The 18,074-nt window shown below is 45.8% G+C and overlaps 1 protein-coding gene across 4 annotated transcripts in view; it reads left to right on the forward strand.

The window, feature by feature from the left end:
• ZNF454 (zinc finger protein 454) overlaps positions 1-5,515 on the forward strand; it is a 25,389-nt gene extending 19,874 nt beyond the window's left edge. For all 4 annotated transcript variants that reach the window (XM_025388057.1, XM_025388058.1, XM_025388055.1 and 1 more), the window contains exon 5: positions 3,729-5,515. In XM_025388057.1, coding sequence (XP_025243842.1) covers positions 3,729-5,059 — 1,331 coding nt within the window. In that variant the 3' untranslated portion in view covers positions 5,060-5,515. The remainder of the gene's footprint in view (positions 1-3,728) is intronic.
• The last annotated feature ends 12,559 nt before the right edge of the window (positions 5,516-18,074 follow it).

An 18,074-nucleotide genomic window follows, 5' to 3' on the forward strand; every position in this document is an offset into this window, starting at 1 on the left:
TTTTTTTTTTTTTTTTTTTTTTGAGATGGAGTCTCATTCTGTCACCAGGCTGGAATGCAGTGGCATGATCTCAGCTCACTGCAACCTCTGCCTCCCAGGTTCAAGCGATTCTTCTGCCTCAGCCTCCCGAGTAGCTGGGATTACAGGCACCCGCCACCACGCCCAGCTAATTTTTGTATTTTTAGTAGAGACGGGGTTTCACCATGTTGGCCAGGATGGTCTCGATCTCTTGAACTCGTGATCTGCCCACCTCAGCCTCCCAAAGTGCTGGGATTACAGGCAAGAGCCACCACACCTGGCCCACAATCTTAGTTTTTAAAAATAACTTAGGTAAGTTACTATGTATGGGATTTTATATCTACTATCCTATTATTTATTTTATATTTCACTTACTTGCTTTAAATCCCTTGTCCTTTTTTCCTTCCTTCTATTGGATTAAATATTTTTATTGTGCCATTTTTACTCTGTATTAGCTTGTTAATTAACCTTCTTTACTTAGTCTTTTATTGTTAATGCTAATAAATAAAACCAGCTTATTACTGTCCAAAATAAATTTTTACTTTTAATACTTCCCAGACAGTGGTACAATCTTAAAAATTAACACCATTGGCCGGGCGCGGTGGCTCAAGCCTGTAATCCCAGCACTTTGGGAGGCCGAGGCGGGTGGATCACGAGGTCAGGAGATCGAGACTATCCTGGCTAACATGGTGAAACCCCGTCTCTACTAAAAATACAAAAAACTAGCCGGGCGCGGTGGCGGGCGCCTGTAGTCTCAGCTACTTGGGAGGCTGAGGCGGGAGAATGGCGTGAACCTGGGAGGCGGAGCTTGCAGTGAGCCGAGATCACGCCACTGCACTCCAGCCTGGGAGCACAGCGAGACTCCGTCTCAAAAAAAAAAAAAAAAAAAATTAACACCATTTTTGGCCAGGCACGGTGGCTCATGCCTGTAATCCTAGCACTTTGGGAGGCCAAGGCAGGCAGATTGCCTGAGCTCAGGAGTTCGCAACCAGCCTGGGCAACACAGTGAACCCCTGTCTCTACTAAAATACAAAAAAAAAAAATTAGCTGGGCATGGCAGCGTGCGCCTGTAGTCGCAGCTACTCAGGAGGCTGAGGCAGGAGAATCATTTGAATCCAGCAGGCAGAGGTTGCAGTCAGCCAAGATCCCCACTGCACTCCAGCCTGGGCAACAGAGCGAGACTCGGTCTCAGAAAAAAAAAAAAATTAGCAGCATTTTCTTCCTTCTACCTTTATTTTTGCTATGTATTTTAATTCCACATATATTTGCAATCCATTAAGACATTGTCATTATTGTCTCATGTAATCAATTGTATTTTTATTTATCCACATATTTAACTTTTCCATTGCTTTTCGTGCCTTCTTACATTTTCATATTTCCACCTGGAATCATTTTTCTTCTGCCTGGAACACATCTGTGTTTCTTTTAATGTAGATCTGCTGGTGACACCATCTCTGTTTTTGTTTGTATGGAAATATCTACTTCATGCTTGATTTTTAGAGATATTTTCTCTGTGTGTTGAATTCTAGCTCGACAGTTCGGTTCTTTCAACACTTCAGATGTTACTTCATTGTCTTCTGGGTTCCATTGTTTTCATTAAGACACTGCCAGTCTTAATTTTGCTTTTTCAAAGGTAATGTATCATTTTTTTTTCCAAGCAACTTTCAAGTTAATCTTTGGTTTTCAGTAGTGCCTAGGTGAATTTTCTTTGTAGTTACCCTTGGAGTTTATAGCCCTTCTCAGAGTTCATTTTTCACCCTTTTTCTTTTTAAATAGTGTTTGTCTTTTTAGCCGTGTGTTACTATGGATATTTTCTGCTCATGTGTTTTTGTAGCTCACTGTTCCTCTCTTCTGCTGTGTTTGATATCTTGTTAAAGACTATTGAATTCATCATTTCAGTTACTGTATTTCTCAGTTCTAGAATTTCCATTTGATTATTCTGTTCCAATTCTTTGTTGTAATTCTCATTCCTGTTTCCTTGAACACGTTAATCACGGTTGTTTCAAGGTTCTCATCTGATAACTCTGGTATCTGTGTTCTGCGGTTCTTTTTCTATTGTCTGTTTTTCCCTCTTCATTCAATTTCTTAGCACAGCCGGCCTTTTTTTATTGCGTCCCTGACACCATGTGTGACGGAGAGCAGAGGCTCTAGATGTTGTTCTTCCAGAGAAGATTTACGTTCCCTAGGAGCAGCTAGAGTGCAAGCAAACCATCCTCCTCCAGCCAAGGGCTGAATAGCTGGAGGTTGGTCACAGTGTTTGTAAAGCTTTGTCAACTGCTCGTTTGCCCGTGCTGCTAGTTTTGTAGCCTGGCAGGAGTCCCAGCTGAGAGCTTCACATGTTTATCATGACTCTCCTTGGAAGGTCCCGGTTCTGTTGTACCGAAAGACTGGAAAATTCTGGATTTCTGCTTAACTTTAATCTTTTGCCCTGTAAACCTTAAGAATTCAATAAAATGTTTGAGTAACAAGCCACTGAGTATTGGGATCCCCTCTGTATATTTTCATTCTCTCCCAAATATTAGACTATAAAGTCGGCCTGGGTGACATCTCATGCCTTCAGACAGATAACTGTTTTCAGTTCAGATTTTCTAGTTGTTTCTGCGGAAATGTTGGTCTGCCACGGGCTACTGTCTTTGGGCCGGAAGTGAAAGTCAGTCCTCAGCATTTTGACATTTGGCAATACTGATGTTTAACTTTGACCATTCTTTGTTTTGAACAGGGATATAGTATTCTGAGCTCAATAGGATTTTAGTCTTGAAATGTGCCTGTTTACCTTTCTTTTCCTAATAAGTAAAGAGGTTTGTTTCTTTGATTCTAAAATGATACCAGGAGTGCCTTTTTGTAGAAGGTTTTCTGGAGCGAGTGGGAAAAGGAGGTAATAAGGATGGCTTGTTCTTGATAGGATTTCTCATGAATTTTGCATCATCTGTGTTTAGAATCTAGTCCTTAGTATTACATTTTAGCTCCTCTCCTGTTTGCCCTGAGAATACTTGCCAGCAGTGCTTACGGCTGCAGCGTTTATCCTGAGATAACTTTGCCACAAAATGTCTCATGGCACAGTTTCCTCCCCTGGTGTCACGTTATTCATCCGGGTTTGGAGACATTGCTTCCTCACCAATAGGAGGTCCTTATTATTTTAGTAGATATGAGCATTTCACACAGCCTGTACAGCAGCCTGGCTTTTTATTATTCATCTGAATGCTCAAATGAGCCTATATGTTGATTTTAGTTTACTTTAGAGTCAAGGTTTTTTCCTACCAAGTGTTCACTGCTATTTTCAGTGGTTTCTTAAGGCCACATCTGTGTTGTTTTAAAAACCATCTCATTTGAATGGACAGGGCACTTTTCTTCTTGTCTGTTAGCATCATGTGGTCTTTATCCATTTTTTGTTTTTGTTTTTGTTTTAGGCTTAGAAAATCAGATAACTTCCCTATTATCACAAAGAAAATATGTGTTGTACTCAATTCTAAGCCAGGCCTGTGACTTCTAAGATCATGCTTCCAAGCTCTCCTGCCTCATACATTATACATGAGATCAACCCCTGCCATAGTCCCCTGTTCACCCCTCTTTTCTGTCCTTTCTTGTTGTTACTTCAGAAAATCTTCAAACTCGAAACCTGCCTGTTAGCATTATGAACAGGCTCATCATCTCACCCCATCCAAATGCTTTACTAGGGTAAAACGGACATTTTTATTTTTGATGTGTTTCAGACTGGATGACTCTGCCTGCCAGTAAGAAATCTACTCTCAGGGTGGCGATTCCTGAAGAAGAATTGGGCCAATGGACAATAAAGGAAAGATTCCACAGCAGCAGTCACTGGAAGTGTGCTAGCCTGCTGGGGTGGCAGTGTGGAGGCCAGGAGATGAGTTTGCAGCGAGCGGTGCTCACTCACCCCAGCACCCCGTCTGGGATTGGTGGACAGGAATGGGATGAATCTGGCAGCACTATGAGCTCATCTCCTCACAGTGCTCAAAGTCAGGGATTCCAGCCTCGCAAAAATGCCTTTGAGTGTAGTGAGTGTGGGAAAGTCTTCTCTAAGAGTTCAACTCTTAATAAACATCAGAAAATTCATACTGGAAAAAACCCAAATCAGAAAATTCATGTGAAAGAGAAAAGATATGAATGTAGAGAATGTGGGAAAGCCTTTCACCAGAGTACGCACCTTATCCATCACCAAAGAATTCACACCGGCGAGAAACCCTACGAATGTAAGGAATGTGGCAAGGCCTTCTCAGTGAGCTCCTCGCTTACGTACCATCAGAAAATTCATACTGGAGAGAAGCCTTTTGAATGCAACTTATGTGGAAAAGCTTTTATCCGAAATATACACCTTGCCCATCATCATAGAATACACACTGGAGAGAAACCTTTTAAATGTAACATTTGTGAAAAAGCCTTTGTGTGCAGGGCACATCTTACCAAACACCAGAATATCCATAGTGGAGAGAAACCCTATAAATGCAGTGAATGTGGAAAAGCCTTTAATCAGAGCACAAGTTTTCTTCAGCATCAGAGAATCCACACTGGAGAGAAACCCTTTGAATGTAATGAATGTGGGAAGGCCTTCAGGGTGAACTCTTCCCTTACTGAACATCAGAGAATTCATACTGGAGAGAAACCTTACAAATGTAACGAATGTGGGAAAGCTTTCAGGGATAATTCGTCCTTTGCACGACATCGGAAAATCCACACTGGAGAGAAACCGTACAGATGTGGCTTGTGTGAGAAAGCCTTCAGGGATCAATCGGCACTAGCCCAGCATCAGAGGATTCACACTGGGGAGAAGCCTTACACGTGCAACATCTGCGAAAAAGCCTTCAGTGACCATTCAGCCCTCACCCAACACAAGAGAATTCATACCAGAGAAAAACCTTACACATGTAAAATCTGTGGGAAAGCCTTTATCCGAAGCACCCACCTTACTCAACATCAGAGGATTCACACAGGAGAGAAACCCTACAAATGCAACAGATGTGGGAAAGCGTTTAACCAGACCGCAAACCTCATTCAGCATCAGAGACATCATATTGGAGAAAAGTGACATGAGTGCAGTTTGTCTGGAAGACCTTTGAGACTGAGTAGGTTAATTATTGAATGTAAGATAATCCATTCTAGAGGATAACTATGAAAACTTACATCAAGATCGTCACTTTATTTACTGAGGGTCAACTTTCACAGTGTCATGGGGTTTGGGCACTTAAGAATGGCAAATACTCAGCCAGGCGCGGCGGCTCACGCCTGTAATCCCAGCACTTTGGGAGGCCGAGGTGGGCAGATCTCGAGGTCAAGAGATCGAGACCATCCTGGCCAACATGGTGAAACCCCTTCTCTACTAAAAATATTAAAAATTAGCCGGGTGTGGTGGCAGGTGCCTGTAGTCCCAGCTGCTGGGGAGGCTGAGGCAGGAGAATGGCGTGAACCCGGGAGGTGGAGGTTACAGTGAGCTGAGAGCACACCACTGCACTCCAGCCTGGGTGATAGAGTGAGACTCCGTCTCAAAAAAAAAAAAAAAGAAGAAGAAGAATGGCAAACTCCTCATTCTTTAATACTGCTTCAAATAGCAGTACTGTTTGATTTGTCTGAATTACCAAGTATCAGAACCAAAATGGAGCTTCATTAACAGCATTAAAATTGGTTTATCAAATTACATTTTGACTATTAGAGAAACTGTGGAATTGTAAAAATTAAAGTTGAAAAGCAAAGGAACAAAAAGGTAAAATGGCCTACAAGCATTTCACTCTACTAGATTCTCTTCCATAAGAGAGTTGCCACCTTTAATGGAACCCTTAGTCCTCTCCTCACCCACACCACCGACGCCCAGTGTAAAGAAAGTACAGTCACCATGCACCACCACCAATTATTTAAATTATGCTTCCCACCTTCTGCTTCAAACCATCCATTGTCACATCTCTCTGGTCTGTGTGTCTGCTGGCTTAATCCCTGTAGAATCCCTGTGAGATGATTCATTTGCCCCAAATGACCCTCTCTGACTTAGCAACTCCTAACTGTCTGCATGGTGCCACCTATCGCTGCCCCACATGGGGAGCGTGGTGATCTGGTCTCAGTCACAGTCCATGATTTTGAATATCACCCCCAAATCCAGCCTTCAGAACTTGGTATCTCTGTCTAGAAGGCACAACTTGATCAAAATTCTTGAGTTACGCATTTCCTCTGGGCTTCAGCTTGACTGACCCTGGGATGGTACCTGAAAGAGGGGCTTTGCCTATGCCGCCTTCACCCTCCAATTCTTCTGTACTTAGTGACTCTACGCATCAGTCAGGGACTTGCTCAGCTTCAGGTGCAATGATCCCACCCGCTTAAGTTGTAGTTTTCCCAATCACCTCCCTCTGTCATTTCCCATTTCTCTATGTGCAATTGATACAAGAGGTGAAAGCCCCAAGGCCAGTTCTCAGAATGCTCTGACCCACTCTTCCCCCGGCTGGACAGTCCACTGTGTCCACTGCATTAGAGTACATTTCCTACTCCCAGGATAAACTGCTGCATCCTGGTCCTTCCCCTGCTTTTTCTAGGTTTCTGGAGGTATTAATTCTGTATTCATAGGAAAGCAGACAGCTTTGAATTTCTGCTTTTGCATTTGGAAGTGGTCATTTCCTCTCCTCCATCTGGGCCCTCCACTATTTAAAGACTCATCCTGACAGTGGTGAGAAAAATGTGGAGTAATTCCGTGAGTCAAGAAGAGGTCACTAGCTCCATTGACATTCTCTGGCAAGGGCCATGTCCATGTTCAAAAGTTTGAGTGGTACAGTAGTCCTGCAGGTATGGTTCCTTTACCATCTTTTTTTCTTTTTTTTTTTTTGAAACAGAGTCTTACACTGTCACCCAGGCTGGAATGCAGTGGTGTGATCTCGCCTCACTGTAACCTTCACCTCCTGGGTTCAAGTGATTCTCCGCCTCAGCCTCCCAAGTAGCTGGGATTACAGGCACCCACCACCATGCCCAACTAATTTTTTGTATTTTTAGTAGAGATGGGGTTTCACTATGTGGGCCAGGCTGGTCTCAAACTTCTGACCTTCTGATCTGCCCACCTCGGCCTCCCAAAGTGCTGGGATTACAGGTGTGAGCCACCACGCCCCGCCACCTTCACCGTCTTTAATCCTTCAGTGCTTTCAGTAGAAATCACACAGATAAATAACATCTGTGCTCCATCACACACACACACACACACACACACACACACACCCTCTGGGGCCCTCTCCCTTTCCCTACCACAAGGAGTGGAGGAGTCTGCACCACTGCAAGCTGGAACATATCATGCAATGAAGATGGGAGGCCAAGCAAATTATTCTGGAAAGTGAAGTGGCAAGTTCCTGGTCTGTGGAAGTGCTGGCCATCAAGTTGAGCAACCTGCTGACCCCTCAGAATGCAGCACCTCACCCCCACGTTACAGAAGAGGATATTCTATATCATGGGAGAACTCAGTGGGCTCTGGGTTGCAACACAGACTTGGAAGCTTCCAGCAGCTTCAAAGTCCAAGTAATCTAAATTCAGCCTTCATCTAATAAAGGCCACCTTTGTGGGCCAGCATCTCCTGTTAACTGATCAGCAACTCAGACTTTCTCCCCTATTAAACTGCATGTGAAACAGTATTTCAAGAGGTTTCTTGGGATTGCCTGTGTCCCATGCCCTCAGAAGTTCATCTGCAGCTTCACGCGGCTGACACCCTCAGATTCCAGAGTAAACCTGAAAAAACCATGTTCACTGCTACAGATGTCTGCCTTCACCCCTATGCATGTAATGTGCCAGGTCTTAACTACTACCCCCTTGCCTTGAATCTCTGAGAAGCACGTTTCTAAGCTGGGTTGGTTGGTTGATTTTTAGTGAATGCATGAGAACTACCAGTACTTGGTATGTGCCTACAGTTGAGCCAGGGCCAAGGCCTGCAGCCGGATGAAGAATCTCATTCATCTCAGCCGTGGCTCCAAGAACTATGCGTTCAGCAGCATTAAGTGCAGCCTGAGGCCCCCATCTGAGATGACATTGCATTCTCCCTGAGTTCACCTGCCATCAGGCTTAGGTTTTCACGAAATTAGTCCTCCGAGATGCCTGTTCACTCATCCCTGGCTGGGAAGGCAAAAAGTAAATCACTGGCCTATTAGATGTGCCCAGGCTGACTTGAATATATTTATGGTACTAGTACTTGGCCAGGCAGTGGCTTTATTGTATTATACTGTGGGATTATGAGCTCACTACGTAGCCCTCTCAACTAGGGGAGTGGACATTGCCTGGGTCCTAGCCATACTTTTCTCACGTGGATGATGTGGCATTCTAACCTGCCCCAGCTCAACCCCTAAAAGTGCATTTCTGAGAACTCTGCAGTAAGACTTTTTCAGCCAGTCTTTCCTACCAGCGGATCTGTGGAGTGTTAGACATTTCAGTAGCTACTGAGAGGGAGTTTTCTGTACCCCACCTTCAGCTGGGTTAATCCCCAAACAGCCAGTGTTTCGTAGGAAAAGCAGTTCATTTCATACCTTGCTTTTCTAGTCCTAATGGCCACGTAGACATACCCAACTGTGGCAAGATGAAGGACCACGATTTGGGACTCTTCAGGGACAGCCTTGGCCACCTGGTGATGTGCCACCTTCAGCAGCTCCATCTTCACACGTCCAGCCTGCGCCTGCTTCATGCAGTGCACAAGACTGTTCTGGCACACCGCGACCGTGACCCTCACATGAGGCCAGTCTCCCCGCCCCTCACCTGGGCCATAGAAAAAGGTAAGAGCCTGGGAAGCAGCTCCTGGCCTCTCCTCCCATCTCGGAGCCTTCTGAGAGCCATCACGGTGCCAGCTCCACTCTGCCCAGTTTGAGGAGGGAATTAGCATCCAGACTTTGACAGGTTCTTCATTTCTGTGGGCTTCTGGGAACAGCCACTGAAACTGCCTCCTCGTTATAGAAAAAAAAATTGCTTCAGATTTCCCCTTTCAGATTCCTCTGCCCATCTCCTGCTGGGTGCCCCTCATCTCCAGCTGACTGATTTGTCATCTGGGTTCTTTCTCCCTGCCTGCCTGTTTGCCCAGTTTTGACAGTGGCCTCTCTAAGACATTACCTTCCTCCATATTCACTAACTGCTTCTAGAACAGCACTTTGTCCCTGCAGCAGACTCAGCCTTCCAGGTTACTGTGCCCGAGTCTCAGTCTTGGAACAAAATTGCTTTAAACTGAATGATTTTGGTGGAGAAAACAATTTAATTCAAACTTAATCCAAGAACGCCATAGCCTGCCCCTGTTTGATTCCTCTCCTTTCCTTCCTGTTCCTTTGCGCTTTGCCCCCCCCTCCCCTATAGCACTGGCTTAGTCAGCAGCACAGTATGGAGACATCCATCTCTCACCGTCCTCTGTCCTGCAGTTGGAGGGCTCCCTGCTTCTTGGCGCACCTCAACTCCTGCTAATTATATCTTTGGCAATTTAAATATTTTTATAACAGTTTGTGAAGGGGAAAGAATGCAAGCTTGGTTGTTTCTGATCACTCAAGGACCTCTTGGCGGTGCTGATGGTCATCCTCTGCAGGTGCCAGCACTGGGTGGCACTCATACTCCCTGTGTTCCATCTGCCACCCTGTGTACCACATGCCACTCTCTCTCTCTTTCTCTTCCTTCCTTCCTTTCTTTCTCTTTCTTTCTCTCTCGTTCTCTCTCACTTTCTCTCTCGCTTTCTCTTTCTTTTTCCTTCCTTCCTTCTTTTCTTCTCTCCTTCCTTCCTTCCTTCCTTCTTTTCTTTCTTTCTTTCTTTTTTTTTGATGGAGTCTCACTCTGTGGCCCAGGCTGCAGTGCAGTGGCGCAATCTTGGCTCACTGCAACCTCTGCCTCCGGGGTTCAAGCGATTCTCCCAAGTAGCTGGGATTACAGGCACCTACTACCACGCCCGGCTAATTTTTGTATTTTTAGTAGAGATGGGGTTTCACCATGTTGGTCAGGCTGGTCTTGAACTCCTGACCTCGTGATCCACCTGCCTCAGCCACATCACTATCCTTAAAAAAATGTTGACAATAATTATTCATCAGTGTGTCTTTCTGAAAATAAAATGAGAAAAGTGCCCAGTTTCTAAGATGTACAAGTTGCATTTTTGTCACCTGGTTATCTAATTAGATGACACTAATACATGGCCAAAAGCATTCCAAGTGTTTCTCTCTGTAGCCAGCCTGGCCTGAACCCCCCACAGTGACCATCGAAACCCCACGTGGTCCTCGAAAGCAGAGGCTTCATGCTGTGGAATATAAAGAGCTGTACTCCCATCACTGGGGCTAACAGTTCACATTTGAGGGCATGCCTGGTACCAGATGCTATTGTAAGAACTTTACATATATTCCTTCATTTAATCCTCACAATTGCATGAAACCGTTACTTCCATCCTGTTTTGTATTCTGTTATGAGGTAGTTAATGAGATGGAGCCAAAAGAGGCAGAGGAGAGGCTCAGGATAACAAATGTACTCACTATTCCTAGAGACAGGAGACAGGGCAGGCCACACAGGGCCATGTGAACCAGGCACCAGGGTGTTCAGGAGGCAGAAGACAGGAGTCGGTGGGGAGTAGGGGGAAGCATGAAGCCAGAGCCTTTCTTTGAGTTTCTGAGGGAAAGGCAGGGCAGGGTGAATGGTTTAGACTGGCTCGTTTGTGTAATTTCAGTGGGCTCTAAGCTATAAGGACAGTGGGGGCAGAGGGGCTCCCTCGGTGCCTGGTGCTCGGCCCCGGATGATGAAGGCAGAGGAATGTCGCTCCTGGGGTGTGTGGGACTGAGAGAGGAGGCCCGGCTCTGGCTGGTTGCTGTGTATCGAAAGCGTGCCCAGCTCAGTCTTCGCTGTCGCTTAAGAACTGGCCAGCCCCAGGAAGGGCAGGCTCTGTCTGTCCCCAGCCAAAAGGGTTTTTTGTTTGTTTGTTTTTTGAGACGGAGTCTTACTCTGTCACCCAGTCTGGAATGCAATGGTGCAATCTCGGCTCACTGCAAACTCAGCCTCCCGAGTTCAAGTGATTCTCTTGCCTCAGCCTACCTAGTAGGTAGGTATTACAGGCTAGTAGTTGGGATTACAGGCATGCACCACCACACCTGGCTAATTTTTCGTATTTTTGTCGAGATGGGGTTTCACCATACTGTCCAGGCTGATCTCGAACTCCTGACCTCAAGTGATCTGCCCACCTTAGCCTCCCAAAGTGCTGGGATTACAGGTGTGAGCCACCGCACCTGGCTAAAACATAACATACAGAAAAATTTTAAATATATACACAATATATTTCACAACTATTTTATGGCTATACCACATTTTACCATCTGTTTTACAACTGTGTTGGCATAAAGACAAAATGTTTTCCTTCCAATTTGGGAGAACTTAAAACATTTCCATGAGCCCCTAGAGGTACTCTGGGCCCCAGCCACTGTCCCTACTGCCCCTAATGGACAAGTCGGCACTGCCTGGGGTTGGTGGATGAGGAGGGCTGGGGCCACGTGCTCACCTGGAGCCTAAGGAGGTGGGGTTCACCCAACCACATGAGCCAAGAGTGGGAGAGAGGGGTCCACAAGAAAAACCCAGGGTCTTTCTCTAAAGAAGACAGGATGTGGAAAGGTCCCACGCAGGCAAACCACAGATGACCCCAGGCCCGACGCAGCTGAGGCTGAGGCTGCAGCCTTTGGCAGCTCAGCCCCATCTCAGATCCACACTTTCTGGGCCAGGCCTGAGGCTGAGCCATGTGGGGGTGAGAGAACCAGGAACAGGGGGAAGATGCAGGGTGCTGACCCCGAGGACCTGTTTCCCTGGAAAGGCAGCAGTTTGAGAATAAAACCCAGGGGACTTTCTGATAGTGGTGGCTTGTAGCAGACCTGGCTGAAGTTCCTTTCCTTTCCTTTCCCTCCTTCCCTCCCTCCCTCCCTCCCTTTCTCCTTCCTTCCTCCCTCCCTCCCTCCCTTTCTTCCTTCCTTCCTCTTTCTTTTTCTCTCTCTACCTCTCTCTGTCCCTTCCCCTCCCCTCCCCTCACCCCCTCCCTCTCTCTCTCCCTCTCTCTCCCTCCCCTCCACTCCCCTCCCCTCGCCTTCCTTTCCTTTCTTCTGTCAGCTGAAGCAGCAAGACCACACAGGCCCATTAGTTCATGCAGGGGACCTTGGTAGCACTTGAAACAGAGGAAGCTATTATCTGGTTTTGGGTTTTATATTTCAAATTTCCAAGATGCAGATACTTGCTATAATAATGTACATTTTACCAGAGCATTAAAAAATGGAAAAGTTTCCAATTACTTTTCTTTCTTTCTCAATTAATTTTCCTTGCAGTGAAGAAGAAATTCCAAAGTTGGAAAAAGTGTTTAACCACCTGAAGTTCAATTGCTAATTCATCTCAGTAGTATGTCTAGCAGCAAACCTTTTATCCTCCAGTTTTTAGTGTCTTTACTAATTTAAAAACTGGAGGTTGACTGAAGAAATTTTTTTTTTTTTTTTAATTTGAAACTGAGTCTCGCTCTGTGGCCCAGGCTTATAGTGCAGTGGCATGATCTTGGCTCACTGCAAGCTCTGCCTCCTGGGCTCACACCATTCTCCTGCCTCAGCCTCCCGAGTAGCTGGGACTACAGGCGCCGCCACCACACCCGACTGATTTTTGTGTTTTCAGTAGAGACCGGGTTTCACTGTGTTAGCCAGGATGGTCTCAATCTCTTGACCTTGTGATCTGCCCGCCTTGGCCTCCCAAAGTGCTGGGATTACAGGCGTGAGCCACCGCGCCAGGCCGAATGAAGAATTTTTAAAATCCTACGCAGTTATATTACTTCTGCCATTCTTTATCAGTGCGTACATAGGCAGAGAATGAAACCTGGAGGCTTTTGTCCCCAGGGTTATAGTTTAAACTTAGTAAGTAGGCAGTGGGGTTGGGCCGGGATGGTGAGGTGAAGATATATGATTAGGAAAGAGTTTTATTACATGAGTCTATGGCAGGAAAACGTGGAAGCCTGAAGTTAGAGAGAAACTGGATCTTGGGAGTATAGTTATGCAGCTGTGACAAGAATTCATCCAAGCTGGCGATAAGACAGGTAAAGGACGCATCAATGGTCATTCCTTGAGAAGCAGGTCATATTCCTTCTTGTCTTTTAGGTTTTCTTTAGTCATGAACTTCTCTTAGCCTTTCTAATGTGTTTTTTTTGTTTGTTTGTTTGTTTGGGTTTTTTTGGAGATGGAGTCTCACTCTGTGCCCAGGCTGGAGTACAGTGGTACAATCTTGGCTCACTGCAACCTCTGCCTCCGGGGTTCAAGCTATTCTCCTGCCTCAGCCTCCTGAGTAGCTGAGATTACAGGTGCCCATCACCACGCCCAGCTAATTTTTTGTATTTTTAGTAAAGATGTGGTTTCTCTGTGTTAGCCAGGATGGTCTCGATCTCCTGACCTCGTGATCCGCCCACCGCGGCCTCCCAAAGTGCTGGGATTAGAGGCGTGAGCCACCACGCCCAGCCTCTAATGGTTTTTGTACTTACCATTACTGCATGAGAGGGAAGTTCACTGAGCACTCGTTATGAGCCAGGCACTGTGCATTGTTCCTACATTATACCATGAAATTTCTATAAAAACCTTCAAGTTTGTAGGGATGGATGATTACCTATCAGCTAGATATGATTATCATACTTACTTGACAGGCAAGGAGTCTTTGACTTAAGTAGCGTGTCCAAGATCACGTTAGAGTTAAGAGAACGGTTTTAAATGTGAAGGCTTTTGTGATAGATCCCAAACCCGTACCCAGTAAGCTATACCGCCACAGATCTCAGGAACTGGCCACTCTGGCTGCCACATTTCTGCTCACCTCTTCTCTCTCTTCCTTTTTATTATCTTCCCAAAATATAAGGACACATCAAAAGATGTTTCTGGCCGGGTGCAGTGGGTCACGCCTGTAATCCCAGCACTTTGGGAGGCCGTGGCAGGCGGATCACCTGAGGTCAGGAGTTGGAGACCAGCCTGGCCAACCTGGCAAAACCCCATCTCTACTAAAAATACAAAAATTAGCCGGGCTACGCCGCAGGCTGAGGCAGGAGAATCACTTGAACCTGGGAGGTGGAGGCTGCAGTGAGCTGAGATCACGCCACTGCACTCCAGCCTGGGGTATGGAGCGAGACTCTGTCTCAACAACAACAAAAAAAGATGTTTCTAAGAACGCTAATGGTGCATGTTTGAGAATAGTAGTATTCCCGTGAATGAATGTGACCACAGCTGTTCAGCACGTGAAACCCTTTTTAAAAACACGTGTATAAAATGTTTCTAAGAGTGCAGCTTGGGTGCGTGATTAAGAAATGTTTCCATGGGCCGGGCGCGGTGGCTCAAGCCTGTAATCCCAGCACTTTGGGAGGCCGAGACGGGCGGATCACGAGGTCAGGAGATCGAGACCATCCTGGCTAACACGGTGAAACCCCGTCTCTACTAAAAAATACAAAAAACTAGCCGGGCGAAGTGGCGGGCGCCTGTGGTCCCAGCTACTCGGGAGGCTGAGGCAGGAGAATGGCGTAAACCCGGGAGGCGGAGCTTGCAGTGAGCTGAGATCCGGCCACCGCACTCCAGCCTGGGCGACAGAGCCAGACTCAGTCTCAAAAAAAAAAAAAAAAAAAAAAAAAAAAGAAATGTTTCCATGAATAAAGGTGTCCACTACACTATTCTGCAGGTAACACGCTCTGAAAAGACACGTGTACAAAAGATGTTGCTAAAACATTGTCAACGCAGTAGCCAGAGTGGTCCTTTTAGTTTGTCAGACCCTCTAACTGTTATTAAAACCCTCCAGTGTCTCCTCATCTCACCCAGAGTAAATGGAAGTCCATGATTTTAGTGGCCTTGGCCTACAGGGCCACACATGGTATACGTACCCCAGTGCCTCAGGTGACCGCTTTATGTGTCACCTGGCCAGGCTGTGGTACCCAGTTACTTAATCAGACACTGGTCTGGATGTTGCTGTGAAGGCGTGTTTTGTAGATGTGGGTGACCGCTACAGTCAGCTGACTTTAGGTAAAGGAGATTACCCCAATAATCTGGGCGGGCCTCTTCCAGTCAGTTGAAGGCCTTCGAAGCAAAACTCTGTATATCTGTATCTAATCTATATCTACGTCTAATCTCTTGACCCTTTGGGCTCTGTTCTCTGGAGAGCCCTGACTGCCCCACTCTGCTGCCTTCCTCACATTGTCTCCCTCCCTCACCCACTCCTCCATGCCTCTGTCTTTGCTGGGTCCCCGAAACACCAGGGTGGCCCCTGCCCCTGGGCCTTGCGCTCGGCACTCCGCCTGCAGGAGCCCATCCCCCAGATACCTCCATGGCTCTCTCCCCACCTCCTTCAGATGAAGCCTGTACTTGATTGCCCTATTCAGAACTGCAGCCACCCCCCGCCACTTCCCCATTCTCTGTACCCTGCTCTGCTGTTTCCTTTTGTCCACAGCACGTCACCCTCTAACATACAGTGTCATTTATTAGTTCGTTTTGTATGTTGTTTATTTTGTGTCTCCACCACTAGGATGCAAGTCCCATGAGGGAAGCAGTTCCTGTCTATTTTCTCTGCTGATGTATCCCAGGTGCTTAGCACAGAGTAAGCACCCAGGGGTACATGTGGGACCAACAGTGACTAAGCAGTCTGGGGGGCAGTGAGGAGGGGCTAGCTGCATGTGAGATGGGGTCCTGGGACTGCTCAGCCGTAGGGCTGGGTTAATGAGTGGGGTCTGTGTGGGTAGCGATTGGTAGGACTGGGAGGACCAATGGTAGGCTTATGGGGCCAGCAATTTGGGCACCTCTGCAGGGTGCGTTAAGGAGACTCTGGCTTTCAGTGACTGTGGGAGAAATGAGTAACTTGCCCAAGGTCATTCATCCAGCAGAGCTGAAGTTGACCTCAAGAAGCCTTAACCATGACACAGTGCAAGGTCACGATGCAAAAGCTGACTTAAAGAAGCACACAGGGCATGGGCAAGACAGGGTCTGTGTGCCCTGGAAGTTTTACCTGTCTGCAGACCAGAATGGGAAAATGATACTGCAGGTAAATTCAGTATTTGAGAGCTCTGATCATACCTCATCTGGCAGACTGTATGAGTGAAGAGTGCCTGGGGCCATGTTCCCCTAGACTAATGTACCCTTTCTGCTATTTCTGTTATGTGAGTCTGCAGGTAAATTTGAGAATAAATCACAGCCAGATGGAGGTGACAGGAGAGGGCTGGGACCCTAGCAATGGGGCCACAGCACCATGGTGCCATGGAATGGTGATTTTTTATATTACTGTGTAGGATGAATAAGAGGGAAAAGATACAAGAAGCAGAAAGACTAGTTAGTATTCTGAGTAATTGCCATAGGCTGAATATTTATGTTGCTCCAAAATTCATATGGTGAGATCCTAACCTCCAATGTGTGGTATTTGGAGATGGGACCTGTGGGAGGTTATGAGAGTAGAGCCCTTGGGAATGGCACTAGAGCCCTTATAAAGAGACCCCAGGATGCCCTCACACCTCCCACCGTATGAGGACACAGCAAGGAAATGCTGTTTATGAACAAGGAGGCAGCCCTCACCAGACACCAAGTCCCCTGGTGTCTTGCTCTTGGACTTCCCAGCCTCCAGACCTATGAGAAACGTCTGTTTTTAGAAGCCACTGAGTCTATGGTATTCTTTTCTAGCAGCCTAAAGAGAGTAAAACAGTAATCCACAAATGAAGTGATGAGGCTTAAAATTTTCAAATCCAGTCTTCTTTTCTTTTTTCTTTTTTTTTGGAGACAGAATTTCTCTCTGTTGCCCAGGCTGGAGTACAATGGCACGGTATCTTGACTCACTGAAACCTCTGTCTCCTGGGTTCAAGCAATTCTCCAGCCTCAGCCCCCCCAAGTAACTGGGATTACAGACATGTGCCACCATGCCCAGCTAATTTTGTGTTTTTAGTAGAGATGGTGTTTTGCCATGTTGGCCAGGCTGGTCTTGAACTCCTGGCCTCAAGTGATCCACTCACCTCAGCCTCCCAAAGTGCTGGGATTACAGGCATGAGCCACCGCACTCAGCCAAATCCAGTCCTTTTACTAATTTACTTCTCCACACCCTTGAATACCTTTTGGAATTCCATCCAACTGGTCAGTTTCTTCTTATCAGAGCTTTATTCCTTTTTGGTTCCTGTCCCTTACATTTCTTTAGCCTTTTCTCCACAGCGTGGAATGTCATTTTTGAAACCCCCCGAGCTACTTGTAATAACCATCAGTATTCCACTCTGGCTGTCCATACTACAGCAGTTTTTCCCTCCTCAAAGCCCAAGAGATGGAAAATATTTACAGTTTGGAATGTCTCATATTTAGAAACAAAGGTATCAATATAACAAAGAGTATTTGTGAAGCAGTTTCATTCTATAAAATGGTGGGAAGATTCACCTGGGATTGTGCATTTTATTCCATGTTTGAAGAAGTTTTATGAAACAGTATCTGTATAAAGAAGCAACTGAAGACCCAACTTTTGGGAAAAGTTGAATTTATTGAACACGAAGTAACAGAATAAAGTCAGTTACCTGGACTGTTTACAGTAAGCAATGAATGTAATAAATTAAGGGGAAATTTCTAAAGAGCAAAAAGGATAAGAAATGTGACAAAGCTATAATAAATGTGTCAGAAGATTCACACAAGTGAGAAAGCCTCAGAATATGGTTACTGTACAGAAGCTCTTCTGTAGAAGTCTCAACACAGTGGACCACAGGTGAGACCTTATAAATAAGTGGGTAAAGCTTACATCAAAACGCAATCTTACTCTGCTTTAGAACTCTCATCTCAGAGAGGAGCACTGCAATTTTAATTGTGTAAACATGGAATAAGCCTCCAACCCAGAACTCCATTTTCACTGGAACATGTAATTCATACTGGGAGAAATAATTTCAGGGCAACAAATGGGACAAAACCTTAGGTACAGGTCACCTCTCACTCGACAGGAGAGAAACCACACTGGGAGAATGCCTTATAAATTCCACACATAGAAGAAAACTCATAAAACTTTATTCAGGGGTCCAAATAAATTGATTAGACCTCAAAGAATTCAAACCCATGCATGCAAAAAAAAAAAAAAAAAAAAAAAAAAAAAAAAAAAAAAAAAAAAAA

Source organism: Theropithecus gelada, chromosome 6 (assembly GCF_003255815.1).
Source record: "Theropithecus gelada isolate Dixy chromosome 6, Tgel_1.0, whole genome shotgun sequence".
Lineage (NCBI taxonomy): Eukaryota > Metazoa > Chordata > Mammalia > Primates > Cercopithecidae > Theropithecus > Theropithecus gelada.